General features: G+C 40.9%; 2 protein-coding genes across 5 annotated transcripts; both read right to left on the bottom strand.

Annotated features, from left to right (window-relative positions):
* Nucleotides 1–5048: 5048 nt before the first annotated feature.
* LOC121621167 (cell death-inducing p53-target protein 1 homolog) lies at nucleotides 5049–9508 on the bottom strand. Of its 2 annotated transcripts, none has more exons than XM_041957513.1 (5): nucleotides 9396–9508; nucleotides 6651–6795; nucleotides 6321–6362; nucleotides 5465–5609; nucleotides 5049–5290 (listed from the first exon to the last, which is right to left on the bottom strand). In XM_041957513.1, exons 2-5 carry the CDS (start codon nucleotides 6778–6780, stop codon nucleotides 5194–5196), a joined length of 414 nt encoding a protein of 137 aa, XP_041813447.1. In that variant the 5' UTR covers nucleotides 6781–6795; nucleotides 9396–9508; the 3' UTR covers nucleotides 5049–5193. The 2 variants fall into 2 exon arrangements, with proteins under 2 accessions (XP_041813447.1, XP_041813448.1); XM_041957514.1 differs by having other exon boundaries at nucleotides 9392–9504.
* Nucleotides 9509–15895: 6387 nt separating this feature from the next.
* LOC121620737 (cell death-inducing p53-target protein 1 homolog) lies at nucleotides 15896–21679 on the bottom strand. 3 transcript variants are annotated; one of them, XM_041956914.1, is made up of 5 exons: nucleotides 21444–21679; nucleotides 18934–19105; nucleotides 18604–18645; nucleotides 17221–17365; nucleotides 15896–17078 (listed from the first exon to the last, which is right to left on the bottom strand). In XM_041956914.1, the coding sequence occupies exons 2-5, from the start codon at nucleotides 19088–19090 to the stop codon at nucleotides 16973–16975; spliced, it is 450 nt and encodes a 149-aa protein (XP_041812848.1). In that variant the 5' UTR covers nucleotides 19091–19105; nucleotides 21444–21679; the 3' UTR covers nucleotides 15896–16972. The 3 variants fall into 3 exon arrangements, with proteins under 3 accessions (XP_041812848.1, XP_041812846.1, XP_041812849.1); XM_041956912.1 differs by having other exon boundaries at nucleotides 21448–21679; XM_041956915.1 differs by having other exon boundaries at nucleotides 21488–21679.
* Between the last annotated feature and the right edge of the window lie 5624 nt (nucleotides 21680–27303).

Here is a 27303-nt window from a genome sequence, read left to right as displayed (position 1 = left end):
TTTGGATCTTAATGAGGTTTTAAGTAGAGCTACAATATGCAAAAACAAGAAGGGGGAGTGTGACAAAAAGCACTTTGAAAAAGTAATTTATTGAAAACAACAAGTAAACTGAAATAGGCTGTAAAAGCCACAGGCTATAAAAGCCAAAATCTGCTCAAAATTCTCATTTTCTGTCAGGCATTCACACGGTCATGCCCTCCTGATGGCTAAAGATAAGAAGCTTTCTCTTCTTGAACGTGGTCGGATCGTCGAGCTGCATCAGGAAGGCCTCTCGCAGCGTGCCATTGCTGCTGAGGTTGGACGCAGTAAGACAGTCATCCTAAATGTTTTGAAAGATCCTGAGCATTATGGAACAAAAAAGTCAAGTGGTAGACCCAAAAAAATTACACCTGCGCTGAGACAGAGGATCCGATTGGCTGTCCTTCAAGACACAGGGCGGTCCTCGACCCAAATTAAGGCAACTGCAGTGCAATAACCATCAGACGGCATCTGTGGGAAAAGGGTTTCAAAAACAAAAACAAATTCAAAGATCTCTTCTCCTTCAACACCACAAAACTGTCCGTTTAGACTTTGCCAGGGAGCATCAAACATGGGACACTGAAAGGTGGAAAAAGTTTTATTCTCTGATGAAAAAAAATGTAACCTTGACGGTCCAGATGGCTTCCAACGTTACTGGCATGACAAGGAGATCCCACCTTAGATGTTTTCTACCTGGCACAGTGGAGGGGGGTCCATCATGATCTGATGTGCTTTTTCATTCAGTGGAACACTGGAGCTTCAGGTGGTGCAGGGTCGTCAAACGGCGGCTGGTTACGTGCAGATGTTGTGCAGATGACTGAGGGCCCTCGTCTGTGTGGGTTTTTTTTGACAGGACAACGCTGCAGTTCACAATGCTCGCTCGACGAAGGACTTCTTCAGGGAGAATAACATCACTCTTTTGGACCATCCCACATGTTCCCCTGATTTAAATCCCATAGAGAACATCTGGGGATGGATGGCAAGGGAAGTTTATAAAAATGGCCATCAGTTCTAGACAGTTGATACAGCTGAAGCCATCTTCACCACTTGGAGCAATGTTCCCAATAGCTTCCTGGAAACACTCGCATCAAGCATGCCCAAACAATTTTTGAAGTGATTAACAAGAACGGTGGAGCTACTCATTACTGAGTCCTACTGAGAAAATGTTTTGTTCTGGTTTGGAGAGTTTTTTGTAATTTTTTGAGCAATGGTCTTAAACTTTTGATCAGCTGATAAACAGCCTATTTCAGTTTACTTGTTGTTTTCAATAAATTATTTTTTCAAAGTGCTTTTTGTCACACTCCCCCTTCTTGCTTTTGCATATTGTAGCTCTACTTAAAACCTCATTAAGATACAAATGTGCAAAAGGTAAATTCTAGCTATTTTTCAACTGGTCTTAAGATTTTGATCAGGTCTGTATGTAACATCTCAATATATTGAATATATTATCCAGCATTAAAAGCAGTGGCACAAATAAAAAAGAAAAAGTTTATTTAACTAAAAAGGTTCTGTCAACATAATGCTGTTTAAATAAAAATAATGCATACAAACTGGAAACATCGCTGATAAACTTTGCACCAATTTATAGTTTAAATAAACCTGCTACTCACCAAATAATTAGGAAGCTGGGGATGGATGAAGAAAATAACAGACCCAGCTTCACATGTGCTGTTCAGGTGAATTGCCCTTCCCAGAATTTGAAAAATACTACATGATGCTATAGTCAAGATACTTTGGATGATTTATTAGTGGTATAGTGCTGTACTTTACAAATACATTATACTTCTATTAAAAAAAAAAAAAAATGTATTAACAGGTAATACAGGTTAATACTAACACATTAATACTGTTGGACTCCTGCTGTACATTTACAGCAGTCATTTACAGTGTACAGCTGAAGTGATACAGTGAAAACAGGTGCAACAGAGCTGTGGTGGGTCAAGGTCAATAAACATTCTGTACACTTCTGATCAACTCAAATAAATGCAATCCACAGGTGTACAATAGCCCTGCAGGGCCTTTCAATGCGACCTTAAGACTTTTCAGGAAGTTGTTGTGTTTTACTGCACGAGTATTGTTTGTTACGCAAAATACAAAGTACGTACACACCCTTCCATTAGTCCACTGGGTCACTTCACTTTACACATTCCTGGTATTTCAAAACAGTATAGTATTGAAATGGGGAAAAGTGAATAGAACATTTCGACAAATACAACTGATAAATAAAAAATACTGAATGTGGAAGAGAGCAATATGAGACTGGTTCTGTTCTGCCCAAGCAGGACTTCTCTGGAGCTCATTATTTCTTTCAATTGTGAATTCCTGGATATGATCCTGTCTCTCCTTCCTCTCTGAAGTGTTTTAAGGAAACATACCACACTCTTTCCCAATTCACAATATTTGTCTGTGTGTGTGTACAATCGTACTTATCCAGACTTTCTCTCCCACACACGAAGTGAATAATCCGATCCAATCCATGACATGACATGATCCAATGACCAATGCCATGCCTTCAAATGCACAGAGAATGATTGTCTATTTTTTGCCACCAGAGGTCAGCATGCTTGCAACATGAAAATCTCCAGGACATAATTTCTTGGAGAGAAAGGCACATGGCTGAATCTTAGTGTCAACTACTGACCTTTGAGACAGAACAGTTTCAATGCCCAGATTTGAGGCATCCACCTCCACAATGAACTGCAGATTGGGATCAGGCAGCAGGACAGGAGCAGTGGTGAAGCTTCTCTTAAGCTGTTGAAAGGCTGTCTCCGCTGCCAGACCCCAGGAAAACAGAATCTTGGAAGAGGTAAGGGCATGCAAGGGAGAGCAGGATTGAAGAGCTGTAGGTTGGCTCTTTCCTGTTCTCTCTATCACTCATACAGACTCTTGTCAATCTTGGAGGCTTCAGCAATTAAGGTCTCCAGTCCGACTGGCAGGTCCAGGGGTGCCAAATGGCCTTTAAGAGTCTCAGAAAGTCCATTAAAGAAGGCATCAGAGAGGGCAGCCTGGTTCCATGCACTCACCACAGCAAGAGAGCAAAACTCAATAGCACTCTTCTCCCCTGACAAAAACCAGGAGGAGAGTCTCATGGAAAAAGGGCAGTGAATCACAGACCTCCGGTTCCATTCAGCTGTTGCCCAGTTCTCAGCTCGAATAGACATGTGAGAATAAGGTACACGACCTTGGCTCAGTCGAAGGGGAAGGAAGCTGCTTAAAACTTGAAGTGAAGCTCACACTTGGTGAGGAATGGGCGGCCATCTCCAGAGTCCCCAGAGAATCGCTCTGGACTGAAGAGCCACATGTGTGGGTTTAGAGTGGAGGCCGCTGGGGGTAGGGAATTTGTTGGACTGGCTGCAGACGGACCGGAACAGAACACGCTGGTCACAGAAAGGACCTGTGGTTTCTGTATCTGGTCTACCAGGAAACTCATCTATGAACCAAATGCAGCCAGCAGGCTCTCCTGACAGTCTGCATTTCGCTCAACTCCTGGCGGAGAACATTCAGCTGCTCCTCCTGACGATGGATCTCTTGCCCCTGAGCCTGGAGAGTGACCCGGAGCACATTTGAGTCTGCAGAGGCCATTTTGTGGCCAGATAATACTGTCAGGGCTCACAGAGAAAGTGGACTATCCAAGCAGTCTTGACACAAATGAGGAGGCTGAGGGGATTTAATGTCCTTCAGACAACAATAGTAGATCCAACAAGTCAAGGTATCCAAAGGCAAAGGCAGAGAGAATGGTCAGTACACAAGGACTACAGGAATCACAAGAAAACGTTGGATAACACACATGGGATGAAGATTATGTGGCAAAAGAAAGGGGAACGACAAAGGGAATCAATAGGGAGGAGCAGGTGGACAATAGGGCACAGGTGAAACACATCATGTTGATTAGGAAGGGCGGAATGAACAGAAAACTACCAAAATAAAACAGGAAGTTAAATATCTTGACTCTTTAATGGATTGCATGAAATTTGTTGAAGATTTTCAAGGTGTTGAGAGAATAAATTCTAATGATTTTCATTATCCTCTCACTTTTCCTATTGTGCCACCAGCAGGTCAAGTTTTCACTTATTCAGTGAAATATCTTGGTGAGTAAGCACATTGTGTACAGACAGACGTGGTTTCCACATGATGAATCCTGGACTCTGGTGATCTGGTCTTTTCCTCTTGTCCTATCACGAGATTGATGCCATGACAAATGTCAACCTTCTGGTCAACTATTGGATGAATTGCCATGAAATTTGGGACAAACATCCAGGGTCCATAGAAGATGGAACTCAATAACTTTGATCAGCTTACCTTTCATTTGGCACCATCTTCAGGCAAAAATATTTTGCTTTTTATTTGCTTAATAATGTTTATGACCAAACACCTGCAAAACTAGTGACATTTCTATCAGCCTCATTGTTTCGTGCTATTACCAAATGCTAGCATGCCAGCACACTAAACAAAGATGATGAAAATGGTAAACTTTATAACTGCCGAACATTAGCATGCTAGTATCTTCATTGTGACCCGGTTAGCATGCTAATGTGAGCATTCAGCTCCAAGCAGCCCTGTGCCAAAATACAGCCTCACAGAAATGCCAGTATGGCTGTAGTCTCTTATTCTTTTGTATCCTTTTCCAAGAGAGGATAAAACCAACACTCTCTCATCCCAGGCTATAAAATACTGATGCCGCTGAGTATGTCGGCATGTCCGACGTGCGCACAAGGCGCCCTTTAGCATCATTGTGCGACGTGCAAAGCTTCCCGGCAGAAAACCTGTCTGACATTTGATTAATGTTGTGAAACTGTCACAGTTTGGTTATATGTAGGTTCCCAAACTTCTTTGTTCAGAAACTGTTGTTGACATTTGACAGAAGAATAGTTTAAAGTCGGACAGTCAAGCAATAAAAAATGACAATGAAAAGACAAGAAGAAAATGTCTAAAAGGGCTGTTATTTTTATTTATTGGTGTGTTTGTTTGGATTATATCTTGTTTAATAAAATCTCACTGATTGCTGAATATACTCTAACATCCCACAGTGTAATGCCTCATTGGAATAAGTGCAAAATTAGTGTTACTTTGATTAGTATCAAAACATCGTATTGTTGTAAAGCAAGTGAGGCTATTAATCGGCTAGGCTACAGATAAGCAATGAGTTATTTGCCACCAGTCACATTCAGGATAGTTTCATATTCGCTTGTAGACGTAGATGACATTGTGGCAGGAAGGACAGTGATGCTCTACATCTTTACAGGCATCAATGCAGAACGGGATGCAGCAACACCTGTAGGAGGAAAAAAATGAACTTTTACTTTCCAGTTTTGTAGTTTGCTAAACAGGATTTTTGTACTTTTTCCTCTGTAGTTTCAGATTTAGAGTTTCAAATTTCTCTCTTTACTTTTTCCATAAAATAGAAACTAGATGTGCAGCAAGTTTCTACCCAGATGGTCGTTTTTACCCAAACATGGAGAATCCGAAACAGGCGACCCAGGTCAATAGGCCTGTTGTGTGTTCTGTTTTGGTGATCACTGTCTGCTGGCAGTGAGGACACGCAGTTTGTCCTGGGACACCATACAGTGCAGGTGTTACTACCACGGGAGTCACTGAGGATGAGAAATGCACAACACCTTGGTATTATTCACTTGTAACCAATATAATTAAAAACATTGAAGGTTAGTCACATAGAAGCTGGTAAAAGGCTGGTAGTGATGGTCACACTACTGTGGCCAAAAACATCAGATTCATGAGAAGGATACATGCTAACCTCTGAGGGATACATGCAGTCACATTCAGACATGAAACATGTTCAGGGTTCAGTTTTTTTTCGTGTGTATTTGATTTAGACAGTATAAAAGCACTCTCAAACACATCATTTAATAATATGTATAACTGTTGTGGTCAGCTGGTCAGGCATATCTGTTTTCACTGTAGGTGCTCTATTTTGGGCAGTCATGACCAGATTTGAGGATTAAATGTACCAACTGTACTGACTCAAAAGGACCAGCAGAGGCCGCCGGTGGTACAATAACAGTAATTTGATGAGGAGGTAGTTCTGTGTCCTGTCTCTCCATTGTCCCAGTCATGTCATTTAAGCTAATTTCATAACCTATAATGGAAACACTATCCGCTTCTCAGATGTGTGTTTGCAGATGCTGTGTACTGTATGTGCAGGGTGTAAATTTGTGTGCTGCATGCACACAAATTTACACCCATACAGACACACACATACATGTTCTAAATGGTGAAACGATGCATGTATCTCTGTTGTGTTTTACATGGGACAGCATTGTTTTGGGTCAGATGCATCGACTCACCTATTGTGGAAGGTACAGCCATGGCTGGAGCCAAAGGGGCACCTGGTAGATGAAACACACAGTTTACTAAAGCAGGTGGTAATCAATTTTTTGTGGATTCTGATCAGATATTGTATTTCAACACCTTTTGCCTAATGGGTTGATTTGTATTAAATATAGTTTGGTTTCTTACAGGCTATATAAAGCATGACTGAAAAAAAGCTTTATTTATTAGTGGTGTGCAACACACAGTGCTGTAAGGCCTCAGAAGAATTACCCCAATCAAGGTTACAATGACTATGATGACGTCTGAAATGACAGTATCATCTCTCAACACAGGCAGACACAGACCTGTCTGGTATCCAGCAGGCTGAGCAGGCTGAGGGTACATCCCAGGCTGAGGGGGCATGGCACCCCCATAGTTCAAAGGTGGCCCAGGGTATGGTGGAGCTGAATCCTGTGGTTGGTATCCTTTTTCCATCTTCAGAAAACTTTGCTGAATGTGAGAAAGTATAAACTTAGTAAATACATTGATTTGATATTTCCCGACTCTGAGAAACAGCATTGTTTAATCTCAATAACAATGTATGTTTGACACAGTTCCCCAACATCCGCTTGAAAGTAGGCTGCTTCATCCAATTTAGTTAGCTTTACAGCATGTGATGTATATACATTTGTGACTGACGGATATTTGGGTCAAATTCCTATACTTTGGTAAGTTTGATTACACACATATATTCTGCTAATAGTTAGATTACATGCATATGCTTACATTAATGGTAGTTGGATCCTGATATGTTGATCTTATTCATATTTTCTGCTAATGGATTGTGTGACTGAATAATCAACAGAAATTCTACTTCTCCTGGTTAAGTTTTTCCTTTATTATTCATAGAAGTGATTTAGACGAGGAGGGATTCTTTGTGTGCAAAATATATCTAAGGCCAGTGTGACCTAGAACAGGAGGTTTTGAGATAGAGGCCTGGCATGGGAGACATCTTGGGGCCCCGACTTAAGATAGAACAGGTTGGCATCAGGGATAAGGTATGTCTCTAGATTTGTCCTTGCAAACAGGTTGCTGGGCCGGTGACGTTGGATTCTCAAAGATGACCAAGCAGAGGAGACAGAGCACCCGGAGCCAATGAGAAGGAGCCAATGACTGTTTCAGCATTTCCTCATGTTCTGTCTATGAAATACTGGGTCACGGAGAGGTAGTGTGTCAGACTTCGTGAACTGACCCACCTCTGTTGTGGCTCAGGGAAAGGTTAAGTCGAGACCCAGAGCTCTGTAACCTTGCACTTTCTACTGATGTTAAAATAAAACTGATTTTTGGGACTCAACAGCTTCTCCTATTGCTTCATTAAAAGAACCCAGAGCACCAGAGATTTTTGAGACTGTCCTCGACATGAACATGCTGATAAAGTAGTTTCATAGGTTTGGTTACATAAGAAATACAGTCAGAGAAAAACAGATGTTTTCAATTGTAGATGCAGGCAAAAGATAGTAACCTAACAAACTTTTTCCGTGAATAATGTCTACAAAATGTTTTAAGACACTACGGGTATCAGATTAGACTTGTTTATTGAGCTCAGCTCCAAGGCGGAAGTGGCGAATTGTATAGCTCGACTATAACTTCAGTTAATCTACGCTCTCTCAGCACACATTTCAAAGCAGCCCACACATTTGTGAGCATTCTTTAATTATCGCCAAATGACTTTGACATAGACACAGTGCCGACAGCGACAGTGGCTCACTTTTAACCATTAAACATTTTACCATTGACTTTAGATGAAGCAGTGTGTGTGGAATGGCAAGACTTCTGTGAGTGTAATCAAACCAAAACAAACTTTTCTTAGAGACATAGTGCTCTGAGAAAAGCAATGGTAGAAGACTTGTTTAGATCACACTGACATATCGCCACCTTTTAAACTGACATGGCAAATATCTGACCAAAAAAATGCTTTTTTACACATCCAGCAGTTGCAGAGAGACATTATTACTCATTTGGAGTTTCTGGCTGAATTGTCACTCTTTTTTTAGTTCTGTTTTTGGTCTTGACCAACTCCTGAGGGAAAAATCTGGCTCTTTGGCTAATCAGTGCCACGCTATGTTCACCAGCTTTTCGTTAACGGTGTCTGTTTGCTGTTTGGTATCAAGCAAGCGAGAGTGAACCAGAACAGTAAAGTTAAGGGCTTGACAGTGAACAGAAGGCTCTGTAAGGCTGAGGGAGCTGCAGGTTCAGATTATAATACTCTGTAGGTTCATTATACTAATGTCCCCTTTCCCAGAGTCACACTGTTAATACACTGTAAAAGTTACATTTCTCGTCATATTATTTTATTATATATGCTATGATATTATATTTTACTGTTGTAGTTGGCCAAGATGCAGCCAATTTTAACTCTTTAACAGTGCATTGCATAAAATAATCAGATATTTTGTATGTAAAATCTTCACCTGTAAAGTAACTATTACAAATAAAAGAAAATAAATGCAGTATAGTATATAATGTAGCATAGAATATTTGCCACTGAAATGTAGTGAAGTAGAATTAAATAATGGCATTAAATGGAAATGTTCAAGAAAATTGCAGTTAACTTCAGCAGATGTATTAAGTTACTTTCCACTGCTGGAGGAGCGTCAAACGGTGGTGTTACTACAACAGCTCTTGGTCCAAGGCAGCCAGAAGCACTGAATAGCAGCAATTTGCTTATGTGCTCACAGTGAATAAGCCCAGTCCATCCCTGCAAGCCTGTCATAAATCCACCCTAAATCAATTAGAGAAACATGAGCCACATACACTGATGAGGCACTTTAATTCATCACAGTATTGCATTAGTGCCTCGCCCTGTTTTCCAGTGTGGCTGGATAAGGTTTACAACACCATGAATGTTAGAATACACATTTCTGACAGAAAAAAAAACAACACATTGATATATTGAATTATACATTGAATACAGTGGTGGAATAAAATCAACTGAATTCAGTAAATCAACATTCACACCTTACACAAGCACAAAACTGATAACTTGAACACAATGGCAATAGCAGCTGATTATAACATAACTACAAAAGTGTAAAACAAGATTTACCTACTTGTGACGTTGGATCAAAAAAAATAGAGAGTTAAACACTTTTTCCTGGAGCTGACCGAAGAAACACAATAAGATGGTACAAAGTACGGATAGAAAACAGACAGTGAGGACGGTTCAGGGCAGAATGAATAAACATTGCCAATAAAAGATTGTAAAGTTATAGAGGAGGGACTATTGTGCACTCCCTTCAGAGTGACGTAGTGGAGAGACTGTAGTTTGGCAAGCTTCTGATGCCCCCTCCCCCTTTCTCATAGCAATTCACGAAAGAATCATTCACTCATGATTTGTTGAAGCTGTATCAATTGGTGTGATGGTTTGTTTGGGCTATTATGAAAGCAAACACACAGCCCTGACATTGTGGAAAGTTTCTAAGGCAGTGAGAGACAGGGAGCAAAATGTGTTTCTGTCCACCTGATAAATGTAAGGCCAATATTAATTGTCAGATTTTTTTTGTTTGTTTGATTTTTAGGCCACCCAGGAACGGAAACAATGTGAAATGAGGCTAATAAGCCTTGTAGAGGAGCAAAGATGGATGATTATTCACGGTGGGTTTATTTTCATGAGGACCCTCATGGCCATTCGTGCCACTATTAACAGAAAAAAAAATACTGATCATTACATATTTGTTCTCACTTATTTTGGGTGATGACACATGTTTTTCGGTTCAAGGTGGACAGAGCTATGCTGGGATGTACATGAAGTAAAAAAAATAAACAAATATCATTTCTTAAAAAGGATCATAGTGTCAATCAGGGGAGGTGCACTTGGGTCCAGCGTGTCCTTAGGTGCCTCATGCACCTGTGTCCTTAGGTACATTAGGTACATTGTGTACACTGTGCATGAAGAGGATGCGTAAATAGACACCACTGAAGAGAATGTGTAAATAAGATGTCTCTGTTTAGAGCCCTTATCTCGAGCCCATGTTTTGTTACACCAATAGAACCAGTAAAACTAAGGTAGCTTGTAAAAAGTGATGCTTCCACAAACAGAATCAGTCTGTTCTGCAGAGCACACTTTGTGATCTGTCAAGAGAATAAACCTCTCTGGACCCAACTCTTCTGGACTTAGAATCTACACTGTTAGAAATGTTCCTGTAAAAAACAGTAAACAACTGGCAGCAGGGTTGCCATTATGTTACTGTAAAATTAATAAAAATAAATTAAATACATTTTTTACTGTCGCTAACATTTACAGTTTTATACTGTTATCACTGATTTTTCATCATGTAATTACAATATGAGAGAAAAAACATCCACAGCTTTTTATTGCACTTTACTCTTTATTTTCATAAACTGCACATGCAGGACAACTGCATGTTGAAACTAGTGCAAACAAAACCAAAAAACACAGAGCCTTCTCTCTCAAAACCTTTGGCTTTTTGCTGAAAATGGTGCAACAAATGCCACTTAGGCTCAGAAATACTCACATGCTATATGATCTTTTTTGATGTTTTTCACGTACCTTTGAAAAATAAAAGGAGGTGACTAGAACATGACAGTCAAGTGGAGCACCCAGAGTTACAGACAGTTCAGCTACATCATACACATGTGGACTATGAACATAAAAATCCAAAGACAAATATCCAGTCTTAAAATTCATTCAAACATCTCAGCCTGCAGCATTCAAACACTTTACGTTCAAAAACAGTACACAAATGCCCTTTACTCTGTATCATGTAACATCTCAAGATACTGAATATATTATCCAGCATTAAATCAGTGGCACAAATAATAAAGAAAAAGTTCATTTGACAAAAAAGGTTTTGAAAGATAATGCTGTCTGTCAAAAACAGTTTAAATACAAATAATGCAAACAAACTGGAAACATCACTGATATACTTTGCACCAATTTATAGGTTAAATAAACCTGCTGCTCACCAAATAATTAGCAAAATGGGGATGGATGAAGAAAATAACAGGCCCAGCTTCACATGTGCTGTTAAAGTGAATTGCCCTTCCCAGAATTCGAAAAATACTGCATGATGCTGTAGTTGAGATAAAGTGCTGTACTTTACAAATACATTATAGTTCTGAAAAAAAAAAAGGATTTTGTCTGAATTAACAGTAAAGTGCTGTATTTTACAATAACAGGTTAATACTGTTGGACTCCTGCTGTACATTTACAGCAGTCATTTACAGTGTACAGCTGAAGTGAGCTGTGGTGGGTCAACGTCAATAAACATTATGTACACTTCTGATCAACTCAAATAAATGCAATCCACAGCGTGGGTGTACAATGTGACCTTAAGACTTTTCAGGAAGTTGTTCTGTTTTACTGCACGAGTATTGTTTGTTACGCAAATTACAAAGTACGCAAACATACACACCCTTCCATTAGTCCACTGGGTCACTTCACTTTGCACATTCCCAGTATTTCAAAACAGTGTATAGTATTGAAATGGGGAAAAGTGAATTAAACATTTAGAAAAATACAACTGATTAATAATAATTACTGAATGTGGAAGAGAGCAATATGAGACTGGTTCTGTTCTGCCCAAGCAGGACTTCTCTGGAGCTCATTTTTTGTTTCAGTTGTGAATTCCTGGATATGATCCTGTCTCTCCTTCCTCTCTGAAGTGTTTTAAGGAAAAATACCACACTCTTTCCAAATTCTAAATATTTGTCAGTGTGTGTGTACAATCGTACTTATCCAGACTTTCTCTCCCACACACTAAGTGAATAATCCAATCCAATCCATGACATGATCCAATGACATGGGAAGGTGCTGCTCTGCCTTCAAATGCACAGAGAATGATTGTCTATTTTTTGCCAGCAGAGGTCAGCATGCTTGCAACATGAAAATCTCTGACTCTGGTCTTCTTCCTCTGTGCAGTGAATGAAGGATGTCAGGTCAGTTAAAGGACACATTAGCAGGAAGAATAACAGAACACACAGAGCTCATCTCACCATGACATCTGCAGCCAAGAATTCAGACATGCACACATCATATTTTCTTCTGGAGCATACTGGCACTTTTTTGTGAATGCCTGAGGTGAATGCATATTTTTTTGAGGTTTTAGATGCAGATGGTTTTCTGCTTCGACTCGTGTTGACTGCTTCAGTTGTTCATTACTACATTCCTCTGTTCCTGCTGCAAGTATAAAAGAGCGATTGGATTCATGGTCATACAGCTGCGCGAGAATCACTTAGTTACTCTGCCATGTCATACTAATGCAGTGGTCCAGAAACACAAAGCTATGTCATTAACAAGTCTTGTGCTTTATAACTGGATGTGGTGAAACAGTAAACAGGCTATCCACAGGAAGTTAGAAAAGACAGCTGATCTTTGCCCTAAAGACAACGCAAAGAGCATCATCAGTTAAATTAAATTTGCGTCATTCTAGAGCATGGAAATTAAAAAAAATTCAAACACCATGCATGCAGTCGTTTTGAGCCCTAATGCACTGTGAAGAGCACATCCTGGGCTTTCTAGTGATGTTACAAACATAGGGTGTGGCCCTCAGAGCACATCTGCCTTTTAAAAATGGCAGTGTCAAGGTCACAGGGGAAGTGGACTCACAAAGCAGTCTGAACCTGGTGAAAAGTTCAGAGGTTTTAATGTCTCTCAAAACAAAACAGCAAATCCATTAAACAAAGCTAACAAAGGGCAAAGGCAGGGTGAGGAGACAAAAGTCCAAAAAAGGGTCTTGCAAGAACACCAGAATCACAAAGAACGCTGGAAAACAACACACATAAGGGAAAAACGGAAAGACGAAGGGTATATATTGGTAGGAGCAGGTGAACAGTAAGGCACAGGTGCAACGCATCAGCCTAATTAGGAAAGGCGTAAACTTGACAGGAACTCGAGGAATGTACAGAAACCTACCAAAATAAAACAGGAAGTGAACCACATGACAAAAACCTGTAAGATCACAACTGGCAGGAATTGTAACAAACACCTTTTATGGCAGTAAGGGAGATAAGTGATCAGATTTATAATGATATATTGTTTCTGTTCTTCATAAGGATGCTGCTTTTTCTTTATTAGAGTCTTGACTATATAAAGATTTTGTTAATTTCAAAATACCATTTTAACCCTCCAATTGTCTTCGGGTCAATTTTGACCTGTTTTCAAGTGTTTGCATATCATATAGTAGATGGGAAGACAATACGAGGGTTAACTCAGTGAGTTCCAGCTTATCCCAAATATTACTGCCCAAATATTCTTATATTCTGTCTGTAAAAAGTTGCACAGAGAATTAAGTATCCAGACTTTTCTGATGAGTTATGATACAATGGTCAGTTTTTCCAGATCTTGCAGGACATGTGTATCAGGAGCTCCTCTCTGACTGCATCTTACCGCCATCTTGTGTTACAGCCCCTCCTGCATGGCAGAGAGCAGATTTGATTGCATGGCATGATGACTACACCATCTATGGAGAAAAAGCAGAATTGTCCAAGGACAAAAAGCAGAATTGATGGTCCTTGTGTCTCTCATTCCAGTTTCTTTTCACAGTTTACCTTCCATATGAGTGGTGCTTAAATAAATGGTGCTCTGAATGTGAAAGATATGTTGGGAGCAAACATGAAGGAGAGACAAAGGAGAGACACAGAGGCCGGGAGGAGGCAGTCTGGGGTTGGCCCTCCGGGAGGACAGACTGGGCAGGCCACAATGTACTCTGAGACCTCCTTCTTTAACTCTGGTCACCAGAACTGCTGTAGGATGTCAAACATGGTTCTGCTGATTCCCAAATGACAGGGGAAGGAGGAGGAGTGGCCCCAGCGAATCACCAGGGATAGAAGCTCGGGGGAACATAAAGTTGATTGTCTGGCAACCCAGCCAAAATCAGACCTCCCTGGTTGGCACTCCTCACTCGTTGGCACCCACAAAGCAGGAAGCTGCCGGAACGAGGGTGTTCGTCTTGGGCTCAGAGTCTGGAGAAAACAGTCTTGACAAGGCATCAAGCTTAACATTCTTAGATCCAGGATGATATGACAAAGCAAATTTGGGTAAAGAAAAGAGCCCACCTTGCCTGTCTGGGGTTCAGTCTTTTGGTGGTTTGGAGATATTCCAGATTCTTGTGGTCTGTTCAAACCAAGAACTGTTGTTCAGCTCCCTCCAGCCAATGTCTCCATTCCTCCAGGGCAACTTTAATGGTCAGCAGTTCCCGGTCATCGACATCATAGTTTCTCTCTGCAGGACATAATTTCTTGGAAAGAAAGGCACATGGGTGAATCTTGTTGTCAACTACTGACCTTTGAGACAGAACAGTTTCAGGATCTGAGGCATCCACCTCCACAATGAACTGCAGATTGGGAGCAGGCAGCATGAAGAGAGGAAAAGTGGTGAAGCTTCTCTTTAGCCGTTGAAAGGCTGTCTCCACTGCTGGATCCCAGGAAAACAGGATCTTGGAAGGGGTGAGGGCATGCAAGGGAGAGGCAACAGAGCTGAAGTCTTGGAATGGGAGTCAGCAAAGATGGGTGAGGAAAGCGGTGCAATGACTCACCCGGCACAGTAGCCGACCATCCAGGGCACGAGCGTTGAGGGGCTGAGCAAGAGGTCGGGAATGCAGATTGAGGCTTTTTGCTAGTCCGTAGTCCATTACATTAGCATCAGCCCCAGAAAAACGAGGGCTGGATGGCTGAGGGAGAAAGAGGAGGAAGTGAGTAGCACAGAGGTTAACTGGCAAACAGGGCTCGAGTGCAACAGTCTCTGTCTCCCTGCTGCTTGCCCCTCTTCACAGAGCAGTTGGCCAGGAAGTGTCCTGACTGGCCACAATAAATACAGCTTCCCTCATCCATGCGGTCCTCTGGAGAAAGTCTGGTTCGACCGATCTGCATCGGCTCTTCTGAAGCACAAGGAAGGGACTCCAAGGGAACACAGGAGATGGGGCGCTTTCCTGAAGCTGGAGCACCCTCTGACAACCTCTGAGCAGGATCGAAGAGCTGTTGGCTGGATCTTCCCCGTTCTCTCTCTCGCTCATACAGACTCTTGTCAATCTTGGAAGCTGGGGCAACAAAGGTAACCAGTCCAACTGGCAGGTCCAGGGGTGCCAAATGGTCTTTGAGAGTCTCAGAAAGTCCATTAAAGAAGGCATCAGAGAGGGCGGCCCGGTTCCTTCCGCTCTCCACAACAAGACAGCGAAACTCAATAGCGTAGTCCAAGACTTTTCTCCTCTGACACAGGGTGACTAGGGATCGAGAGACCTCTCGACCTGGGGTAACAGTCTGGAAAACCTGGACGAAAGTATAATGGAACAAGGGCAATGAATCCAGATGGAAACTCATCATGATCTCAATGGGTCTTTTACCTGGTTAAATAAAGGTTAACAAAAAAAAATCTGTGAACCAAACACAGCCAGCAGGCTCTTCTGACAGTCTGCAATTTCGCTCAACTCCTGGTGGAGAACATTCGGCTGCTCCTCCTGACGATGGATCTTTTGTCCCTGTGCCTGGAGAGAGATTTGAGTCTGCGGAGTTCATTTTGTGGCCAGATGATTTGGCCAGATACTGTCAGGGCTCACAAAGGAAGTGGACTTACCAAGCAGTCTTGACACAAATGAGGAGTTTGAGAGGATTTAATGTCTCTTCAGACAACAATAGTACATGCAACAAATCAATCACAAGGTATCCAAAGGCAAAGGCAGAGAGAATGGTCAAAATCCAAAAGTGGCCATACACAAGGAATACAGGAATCACAAGAAAACGCTGGATAACAACACACATGGGATGAAGATTATCTGGCAAGAGAAAGGGGAATGGCAACTGGAATCAATAGGGAGGAGCAGGTGGACAATAGGGCACAGGTGAAACACATCAGGTTGATTAGGAAGTGCGGAAAACTTGACAGAAACTTAAGGAATGAGCTTGTCTTTTCCTCTTGTGCTACCACAAGATTGATGCCATGACAAATGTTTTGGGAACTTTCTGGGCAACTATTGGATGGGTTGCCATGAAATTTGGGACAAATGTCCAGGGTCCCAATAACTTTGTTCAGCTTACCTTTCATTTTGCTTAATACTGTTTGTGACCAAACACCAACAAAACTAGTGACATTTCCATGTGTATCCTTTTCCAAGAGAGGATAATACCAACACCTTCTCATCCCAGGTCATGAAATACTGATTCCTCTGAGTCACGCTCTTCAGCATGTCCGACGTGTACACAAGGCTCCCTTTTGCATCTGTGTACAACCTGCAAGGCTTCCTGCCAGAAAACCTGTCTGACATGTGGTTAATGTTGTAAAACTGTCACAGTTTGGTCATACAAACACTCAAGGGTACCTTGTGCATCTGCATGAGAAGGCAGGCAGCAAGTTGACAGAAGAATAGTTTAAAGTCGGTCAGTCAAGCAATAAAAAATGACAATGAAAAGACAAGAGGAAAATGTCTAAAAAGGCTGTCAGTGTTTTTTTATTTATTGGTGTGTTTGTTGGTTTATATCTTGTTTAATAAAGTCTCACTGATTGCTGAATATACTGTAATACCCCACAGTGTAATGCCTCATTGAAATAAGTGCAATGATTGTTATTTTGATTAGTATCAAAACATCGTATTGTTGTAAAGCAAGTAAGGCTATTAATCGGCTAGGCTACAGATAAACAATGAGTTATTTGCCCGCAGTCAAAGTCAGGATAGTTTCACATTCGCTTGTAGACATAGATGACATTGTGGCAGGAAGGACAGCGATGCTCTACATCTTGACAGGAATCAACGCAGAACGGGATGCAGCAGCAAAGAAAACACCTGTAGGAGGAAAAAAAATTAATTCTAACTTTCCAGTCATGTAGTTTGCTAAACAGGATTTTTGTACAATTTCTCTCTTTACTTTTTCCATAAAATAGAAACTAGATGCGCAGCAAGTTTCTACCCAAAAGGTTGTTTTTACCCAAAGATGGCGAGTCCACCACAAATGGCCCAGGTCATCAGGCCTGGTGTGTGTTCTGTTTTGGTGATCACTGTCTGCTGGCAGTGAGGACACACAGTTTGTCCTGGGACACCATAGAGTGTAGGTGTTACTACCACGTGAGTCACTGAGGATGAGAAATGCACAACACATTAAATACAGGATTTTTCTCCCGAGTCTTTTTCTTCATTTTTACTTGTACAAGCTTAAAGTGAGTGCAGTGCCCCCATCTCTCACTGCAGTATTTTATCACGGGTGACTGGAAGTTGTACACTTTTTTAATCTTTGGTAGTATTCAGTTGTAACCAATGTAATTAAAAACATTGAAGGTTAGTCACATAGAAGCTGGTAACAGGCTGGTAGTGATGGTCACACTACTGTGGCCAAAAACATCAGATTCATGAGAAGGATACATGCTAACCTCTGGGGGATGCATGCAGTCACATTCAGACATGAAACATGTTCAGAATTAAATTTTTTTTTTTCGTTTATATTTGATTTGGACAGTATAAAAGCACTCTCTAACACAGAGTTTAATAATTTGTGTCACTCTTGTGGTCAGTTGGTCAGGCATATCTGTTTTCACTGTAGGTGCTCTATTTTGGGCAGTCATGATCAGATTTGAGGATTCAATTCACCAACTGTACTGACTCAAAAGGACCAGCAGAGGCCGCCAGTGGTACAATAACAGTAATTTGATGAGGAGGTAGTCCTGTGTCCTGTCTCTCCTTGTCCCAGTAATGTCATTTAAGCTAGAGAAACATCCAAACATGAAGAGTTGAATAGGAAAAGACAGCTTAGATGGTTCTCATTGTGTTATGTGAAACTGTCATTGACAGACCGACACTAACACAACAATCAGCTGAAAATAGATTTCAGTATAGATGGAAGAATTACAACATGTCTTTCAAGCGAGAAGCCCATAGTTCATGTGAACTGCATTATTGTAATGTATATTTTTTACATGTGAAGTTCATATGAAGAAGTGAAATACCTGTGATAGGCATCCTGTCACAAGCAATACTCGAAATGTGTCTGTATACCACAAGAACAAACAGTGAACAATGGGTTTTTGTTATGCACAGAGGCTACAAATGGGCTATTCTTTAGATCACTTTGGTAGGAGACGGAGGACTTCACCCACTCTCTGTGTGACGCTGCAGAGGCAGTCCTCTCATTTCACAAACCGGAATGGAAACATATTTACTATCCGTTTCTTAGATGTGTGTTTACAGATGCTGTGTACTGTATGTGCAGGGTGTAAATTTGTGTGCATGCACATGTTCTAAATGGTGAAACGATGCATGTATCTCTGTTGTGTTTTACATGGGACAGCATTGTTTTGGGTGAGATGCATCGACTCACCTGTTGTGGAAGGTGAAGCCATGGCTGGAGCCAAAGGGGCACCTGATAGATGAAACACACAGTTTACTAAAGCAGGTGGTAATCAATTTTTTTGTGGATTCTGATCAGATATTGTATTTCAACACCTTTTGCCTAATGGGTTGATTTGTATTAAATATAGTTTGGTTTCTTACAGGCTATATAAAGCATGACAGAACAAAAGCTTTATTTATTAGTGGTGTGCAACACAGTGTTGTAAGGCCTCAGAAGAATTACCCCAATCAAGGTTACAATGAATATGATGACGTCTGAAAATGACAGTATCATCTCTCAACACAGGCAGACACAGACCTGTCTGGTATCCAGCAGGCTGAGCAGGCTGAGGGTACATCCCAGGCTGAGCAGGCTGAGGGTACATCCCAGGCTGAGGGGGCATGGCACCCCCATAGTTCAAAGGTGGCCCAGGGTATGGTGGAGCTGAATCCTGTGGTTGGTATCCTTTTTCCATCTTCAGAAAACTTTGCTGAATGTGAGAAAGTATAAACTTAGTAAATACATTGATTTGACCTTTCCCGACTCTGAGAAACAGCATTGTTTAATCTCAATAACAATATATGTTTGACACAGTTCCCCAACATCCGCTTGAAAGTAGGCTGCTTAATCCATTTTAATTAGCTTTACAGCGTGTGATGCATATAAATTTGTGACCATGCTGATGTCAGACTTTGTGAACTGACCCAACTCTGTTGTGGATCAGGGAAAGGTTAAGTCGAGACCCAGAGCTCTGTAACCTTGCACTTTTTACTGATGTTAAAATAAAACTGATTTTTGGGACTCAACAGCTTCTCCTATTGCTTCATTAAAAGAACCCAGAGCACCAGAGATTTTTGAGACTGTCCTCGACATGAACATGCTGATAAAGTAGTTTCATAGGTTTGGTTACATAAGAAATGCAGTCAGAGAAAAACAGATGTTATCAATTGTATATGCAGGCAAAAGATAGTAACCTAACAAACTTTTTCCGTGAATAATGTCTACAAAATGTTTTAAGAAAGCTCCAAGGCGGAAGTGGCGACTTGTATAGCTCGACTATAACTTCAAATTTAATCTACGCTCTCTCAGCACATTTCACTTCCTCTTTCTAGCCCACACATCTGTGAGCATTCGTTAATTATCGCCAAATGACTTTGACATAGACACAGTGCCGACAGCGACAGTGGCTCACTTTTAACCATTAAACATTTCACCATTGACTTTAGATGAAGCAGTGTGTGTGGAATGGCAAGATTTCTGTGAGTGTAATCAAACCAAAACAAACTTTTCTTAGAGACATAATCCTCTGAGAAAAGCAATGGTAGAAGACTTGTTTAGATCACACTGACATATCACCACCTTTTAAACTGACATGGCAAACGTCTTACAAAAAAAAATGCTTATTTACACATCCAGCAGTTGCAGAGAGACATTATTACTCATTTGGAGTTTCTGGCTGAATTGTCCCACTCTTTTTAGCTCTGTTTTTGGTCTCTACCAACTCCTGTGGGAAAAATCTGGCTCTTTGACTAATCAGTGCCACGCTATGTTCACCAGCTTGCCGTTAACGGTGTCTGTTTGCTGTTTGGTATCAAGCAAGCGAGAGTGAACCAGAACAGTAAAGTTAAGGGCTTGACAGCGAACAGAAGGCTCTGTAAGGCTGAGGGAGCTGCAGTCAATTGATATATTGTTATTATTACCACTTTAAGTGAATGTAACAATACCACACTGTAAAAATACTGTTAATAGACTGTAAAAGTATAATTTCTTGTCACATTATCTTATTATATAGACTATGATATTATTGCTGATGCATTAATGAGTAAACAGCATTTCACTGTTGTAGTTGACCAAGATGCAGCCAATTTTAACTCTTTAACAGTGCATTGCATAAAATAATCAGATGTTTTGTCTGTAAAATCTTAACCTGTAAAGTAACTATTACAAATAAAAGAAAATAAATGCAGTATAGTATATAATGTAGCATAGAATATTTGCCACTGAAATCTAGTGAAGTAGAATTAAATAATGGCATTAAATGGAAATGCTCAAGAAAATTGCAGTTATCTTATAATTGTACTCAGGTACAGTACTTCAGCAGATGTATTTAGTTACTTTCCACTGCTGGAGGAGCGTTGATGTCAAACGGTGGTGTTACTACAACAGCTCTCAGTCCAAGGCAGCCGGAAGCAGTGAATAGCAGCAGTTTGCTTATAGTCATTTGCTTGGTGGGAGAGGCAGTGGGCCATAGAGCTGAGGTTTAAAGGTGCTTTGCTTTTACAATGTTGCGCTACACCCATCCAGATTTTTAAAAGCTTCTTTCAATTATGCAACCGATATGTGTTAGTGAAGCTGTGTCATATGTAGTTCTATAATGCATTAAATCAGCATCATTGGATTAGTGCTGTGCTTTGATAAGAAGGTAGTGCCACAGTGTGTGTGGGCCTGTCCGGTGCTCACAGTGAATAAGCCCAGTTCGTCCCTGTAAGCCTGTCTGTGTCTCATCATAAATCCATCCTAAATCAATTAGAGAAACATGAGCCACATACACTGATGAGGCACTTTAATTCACCACAGTATTACATTAGTGCCTCGCCCTGTTTTCCAGTGCGGCTGGATAAGGTTTACAACACCATGAATGTTAGAATACACATTTCTGACAGAAAAAAACAACACATTGATATATATTTTTTTTACATCTGATCTATACAGTGGTGGAATAAAATCAACTGAATTCAGTAAATCAACATTCACACCTTACACAAGCACAAAACTGATAACTTGAAGCTGATTATGATATAACTACAAATGTGTAAAATAAGATTTACCTACTTGTGAATTTCCATCAACAAAATTAAAGAGAGTTAAGCACCCTTTTTTCTGGAGCTGCCAGTCCTGAGCGAGGCCCGAAGAAACACAATAAATCGGTTTAAAGTACGGATAGAAAACAGACAGTGAGGACGGTTCAGGGCACAATTAAGAAACACTGACAATAAAAGATTGTAAAGTTATAGAGGAAGAATTATTCTGCACTCCCTTCAGAGCGACGTAGTGGAGAAACTGTAGTTTTGCAAGCTTCTGATGCCCCCTCCCCCTTTCTCCTCCCATTTTGAGGCTGTGTGGCCTGGAGAGAATAAACAGGATCCTATTAGTGTTTGTTTAAATTCTTATATAATGAGCTGTATTGTAATGAACGTCATGAATACAGAGTTCAACAAAAAGAAAAGGAGAGTGATGTGTATCTGCAAACAAAGTGTCGTGTGTCAAACTAGCATAATGCCTTTTATCAGTCACTGTTTCAGTCAGCGATCCTGGAAAAAAAACTATTTCAGAACACACACGTGCATGAAGTAATTAGTACTAAACATGCTGACAACCTAACGTCAAAAGAGGACTTTTTTTTCCGATGAAAGAGAAGTTTTTGCCTTCATTTTTTGTTTGTTTTTAAGACACAGAACATTAACCAGCCGACCACTGCCACAATATCTATCATGTCATCTGTCAGTGTTTTTCCTGTTAGCCCACCCCCCCGGTCTCCTGCGGTCAAACATTCTCTCAGTCTGACTCACTTAATGAGAAGCATGTGAAAACGTAGTGTTAAAAAAAAAAAGCACACACACATACACACCACACACACATCAAACTGTCGCCCATGCTTTCCAAATCCATAACTACGATCATTGAAGAGATTGTATGCTCATACAACCTGGCTGTCACAGTATTTTTAAATAATGTGGGAGATTCATTACATTTTAATAATGAATCAACAGGTAACAGCCAAAAATGAAAGCATAACCAAGCAAGTGGCATTGTCAGTGTCTCAGACTGTCACTTGCGTGTGCATACATGTCTCTGTTCCTTCAGTTAGACAAACACCAACTGATTCTCTCAGGTGGCACAACAGGCTGCTGTGAGGGACTGGGAAATATCATGTCTTTATAAATCAGTTGTCTGTCTACACCTGCCTGGAACATGCCATCCTCTGCAGGGTGTTTCCACTTCATAACCCATTTGGCCACAATGTTTCCAGAATAGTGCATCTTAAGGTTTAAGGTGGCCAGAGCTATGCTGGGATGCACATTTAGAAAAAAAATAAATTCCATTACTGAAAAAGGATGATAGAGTGGAGTGTCAATCTGGGGAGGTGTACTTGGGTCCATCGTGTCCTTTGGTGCCTCATGCACTTGGGATGTCCTTGGGTACATTGTGTGCTTAGGTGCATGATGAGAGTGTGTGTGAATGGACACCATTGAAGAGGGTGTGTATGTAAATAGACACCATTGAAAAGAATGTGTTAATAAGATATCTCTGTTTGGACTCGTAGGCATGTCAAACCGATTCCATAAAGGGCAGTGTGGCTGCAGGTTTTCGTTCCAACCAAGGAGGAGCAAATCAGACAAACCAATCAACATCAAGGGATCACTTAGTAATCAGCTGAAGACTGAGATCAGCTAATTCATTCCAGCCTGGTGTGTTCCTCCTTGGTTGAAACGAAAACCTGCAGCCACATGGCCCTTTATGGAACCAGTTTAACATGCCTGGTTTAGAGGCCATATCTCAAGCCCATGTTTTGTTACACCAATAGAACCACTAAAAGTAAGGTAGCTTATACACTGGGGGTGTTTTGAGAGTCATCAGATTCCAGTACTAACAAGGCCAAAGAGGTAAAGGAACATCAGGGGGGAAAACACAGCTGACAATACACCAGTGTAAACAAGACCAAAGAAGGTAGAAGAAGGATTATGGGGACATCGCATAATCATGCATCCAGGTCACCTATTACTGTATAAAAGGGGGTGTTTCCACAGAGAAGATCAGTCTGTTCTGCAGAGCATAGTCAGGGTTTGTGATCTGTAAAGAGAATAAAGCTCTCTGGACCCAACTCTTCTGGACTCCGACATTCATTTCAGACACTGTGCTTTTTCCTCAAGGAAACCAGACCACTTCTTGAACTTAGAATCTACAGATAAAGTGATAGAGTTAAGACAGAAAATCCACGTCAAGAGCTGTGAAAACAGGTGCAACAGAGCTGTGGTGGGTCAACGTCAATAAACATCCTGTACACTTCTGATCAACTGAAATAAGTACAAAAGTCCTGCAGAGCCTTTAAATGTGACCTTAAGACTTTTCAGGAAGTTGTCGTGTTTTACTGTATTGTATGAGAATTGTTGTTACGCAAATTCCAAAATTACGGAAATGTACACACCCTTCTGTGAGCTCACTGAATCACTTCACTTTGCACATTCCTGGTATTTCAAAACAGTGTATTGTACTGAAATGGGGAAAAGTGAATTAAACATTTCGACAAATACCAACTGATTAATAATAATAACTAAATGCAAAAGAGAGAAATATGAGACTGGTTCTGTTCTGCCCAAGCAGGACTTCTCTGGAGCTCATTATTTCTTTCAGTTGTGAATTCCTGGATATGATCCTGTCTCTCCTTCCTCTCTGTGTTTTAAGGAAAAATACCACACTCTTTCGCAATTCTAAATATTTGTCAGCATGTGTGTACAATCGTGCTTATCCAGACTCTCCCACACACTAAGTGAATGATCCACCTCTCAACACATGACTTTGACACATGAAGCCCTGCTGACTGTTAGGATGGCGCTGAGGATACTGAGAGTCACAGGACTATCACAAGAACATGACAATCAATCTGGAATGCACCGTGCAACAGCCACGCTGATAATCACAGGCGGATGTGGGAAGGTGCTGCTCTGCCTTTAAATGCACAGAGAATGATTGTCTATTTTTTGCCACCAGAGGTCAGCATGCTTGCAACACGAAAATCTCTGACTCTGGTCTTCTTCCTCTGTGCAGCGAATGAAGGATGTCGGGTCAGTTAAAGGACACATCAGCAGGAAGAATAACAGAACACACAGAGCTCATCTCACCATGACATCTGCAGCCAAGAATTCAGACATGCAGACATCATATTTTCTTCTGGAGCATTGGCTGGCACTTTTTTGTTTTTAGATGCAGATGGTTTTCTGCTTCGACTCGTGTTGACTGCTTCAGTTGTTCATTACTACATCCCTCTGTTCCTGCTGCAAGTATAAAAGAGCAATTGGATTCATGGTCATGCAGCTGCGCGGGAATCACTCAGTTACTCTGCCATTTCATACTAATGCAGTGGTCCAGAAACACAAAGCTATGTCTCATGTTTTATAACTGGATGTGGTGAAACAGTAAACAGGATGTCCACAGGAAGTCAGAAGAGACAGCTTATCTTTGCCCTAAAGACAATGCAGAGAGCAGCATCAGCTGAATTCAATTTGCTTTATTCCAGAGCATGAAATAAAAAATATTTCAAACACCATGCATGCAGTCATTTTGAGCCCTAATGCACTGTGAAGAGCACCTCCTGGGCTTTCTAGTGATGTTACACACAAGGGGTGTGGCCCTCATGAGTTATGATACAATGGTCAGTTTCCCAGATGTTGCAGGACATGTGTATCAGGAGCTCCTCTCTGACTGCATCTTACCGCCATCTTGCTGTGTGTCACAGCCCCTCCTGCATGGCAGAGAGCAGATTTGATTGCATGGCATGATGACTACACCATCTTCTTGAAAGGACAAAAAGCAGACTTGGTATCAATAAGGAAACATTTTTTTTTAATTATTATTAAATTCATGCCAATTTAGATTAAGGATCTCTTACTAAACGTGAATTGCACATTTAACTGAACTAAACCAAAATAATAAAAATAATACATTCAATTTTACATAAGAATGAAGGAAAACACAACATCGGTTCAACACTCCTCTACCTGGACAGAGAGCAACAAAATGTGAGTGTACACCTGGCAAACACAGACTCTACTGACACACTCATTTATCGGGCCCTTGTCTCATTGCTCCTCTGACTATCTGTAACTGTGGGATATGTCTTTAAGGTCAATCACACCTGCAAACAGAGGTTTTCTTTGCTGCCTTCTCTGTCTTTCTAAAGAGCTTTCTTTTGCAAAAGTAGAAAAATAATTTTGACAGTGTCATCGCCACATATCCTGATGGCAACTCTGCTTCTCTCTCCTTTGTTATTTGAACCTTTGTGTCTTCATGTCTCTCATTCCAGTTTCTTTTCACAGTGTACGTTCCATATGAGTGGTGCTTAAATAAATGGTGCTCTGAGAGTCAAAGATCCGTTGGGAGCAAACACGAAGGAGGGACAAAGGAGAGGCACAGAGGTCAGGAGGAGGCATGAAAAACAGGACCATTTATCATTTTTGTCACCATTTAATACAGGTGACAAAAATGGGAGTGCTCTTGAAAGTCTTCATGTTTGCATCAGATCTGCATGTAAAATGGATGGTGTAGATTAACGCAATCCACAGTGTATTGAAAAATCCATTCTAGGTAAATGCGTACAAAATGATTTCAGCAGCAGACAGTTTAAATGATGTTGCTTATGCTTCTGAGGTCAGGTTTGCTCAGCCTTTAAAAGTCACACCTGCCTGCATTGCAACAACCTGAGGTTTTAACAGCAGCATCCACACTACTGAGGTTTAACACTGTGATCCACAGGGGGAGCAAGAGAAACATCAAGACTTCTGGGAGGAAGTCCTCTGCATGTTTAACTGTGTTGCTGTATTACACCACTCTCAATTTAAGCATAAAGAGTTAATTATGTGGGAAGCCAAACCTTGTGTAAACACTCTTAACACAATGGTACAGGATCCAACAAGAGCCCAATTTGTGTGGGTGGGTGGGTGTGTATTTGTGTGAAATTTAAAGGCTTGTCCTGAACAAAAGTCAGTTGCTGCGTAGCTTTTCATGCAGTTATCCTGTTCAGCTGGCTGCAGCAGCGTGACTCAATATATAAGTATGGGAGCTGCGTGCATTTCTGCCGAAATGTCAAACGAACTTGTGCCTTTAGTGGCAACTATGATGCCACTTTCTGTTTGTTACCAGACATGTGGAGGTCATATAAATGTGAAATGTGAAATAGCAGTGAGAGTCATGCAAGGGAGGAAGACCCTGTCCACTTCCTGGTTTTAGTTGAACAATGTGCATGTTTACAAGATGAATTACTGTTTTACTTCCTGTGGGAACTTAACGTTGATCCTCAATGAATGAATAAATGAAGTCTTTATTTTTAACATGCAACCAACAAAAGAATAGTCGTTAAAATGTCCGAAAGGGAGCAGGAAGAAGCACCGATGACACCTTGTTTCTTCGTGGCATGCATGTTACAAATGTGACAGCCAATATATACTGCTCTGAATCCGGCTTCCGTTGTACTGTGCTGATTCATTTTGGCAATACCTGTTGGTCTAAATGAAATTCAGTGAAACTGAATTGAATTTGATGTGCAGTGCTGTTTTTCTAGTTTCACAGCTGCTGTCTTTTTAGGAAGTGTGTTTACACTGCTGCATTCAGGAGCTGTACACCAACACCACCAGCTGGTTTAAGCAAAGAATACATGCCCTGTAAAAAAAATAAAAATAAAAATAAAAAACTCTAGTGGATCTTAACAAAAATTCAGGGAGGCTTGTCTTCATCATAAGAATGTTTTGACTTTGTTGTTTGATCAGTATGATTGTGCCTCTAGCTGTGTTTTGAATTGTGATTGGACTATAAATTATAGCTGGGACGTTCTCCTTTTAGCGCTCCCCAATGATCCTGCAACAGCCTTGATTGTGGGAATATTGTGACCTTTGATGGCCAGTGATTCAGTGTCTC

Source organism: Chelmon rostratus, chromosome 17, assembly GCF_017976325.1.
Source record: "Chelmon rostratus isolate fCheRos1 chromosome 17, fCheRos1.pri, whole genome shotgun sequence".
In the NCBI taxonomy this organism is placed as follows: domain Eukaryota; kingdom Metazoa; phylum Chordata; class Actinopteri; order Chaetodontiformes; family Chaetodontidae; genus Chelmon; species Chelmon rostratus.
This window is presented reverse-complemented; position numbering and strand designations above follow the sequence as displayed.

What these genes read in the sequence shown, in the direction of transcription:
- LOC121620737 (XM_041956914.1), bottom strand. Translation starts at nt 19,090, where the DNA reads ATGGAAAAAGGATACCAACCACAGGATTCAGCTCCACCATACCCTGGG. An exon ending in GCCTGCTGGATACCAGACAG is followed by an intron (nt 18,646 to 18,933) that starts GTCTGTGTCTGC and finishes TTCATCTATCAG; the next exon opens with GTGCCCCTTTGGCTCCAGCC. An exon ending in GGCTTCACCTTCCACAACAG is followed by an intron (nt 17,366 to 18,603) that starts GTGAGTCGATGC and finishes TCTCATCCTCAG; the next exon opens with TGACTCACGTGGTAGTAACA.
- LOC121621167 (XM_041957513.1), bottom strand. Translation starts at nt 6,780, where the DNA reads ATGGAAAAAGGATACCAACCACAGGATTCAGCTCCACCATACCCTGGG. An exon ending in GCCTGCTGGATACCAGACAG is followed by an intron (nt 6,363 to 6,650) that starts GTCTGTGTCTGC and finishes TTCATCTACCAG; the next exon opens with GTGCCCCTTTGGCTCCAGCC. An exon ending in GGCTGTACCTTCCACAATAG is followed by an intron (nt 5,610 to 6,320) that starts GTGAGTCGATGC and finishes TCTCATCCTCAG; the next exon opens with TGACTCCCGTGGTAGTAACA.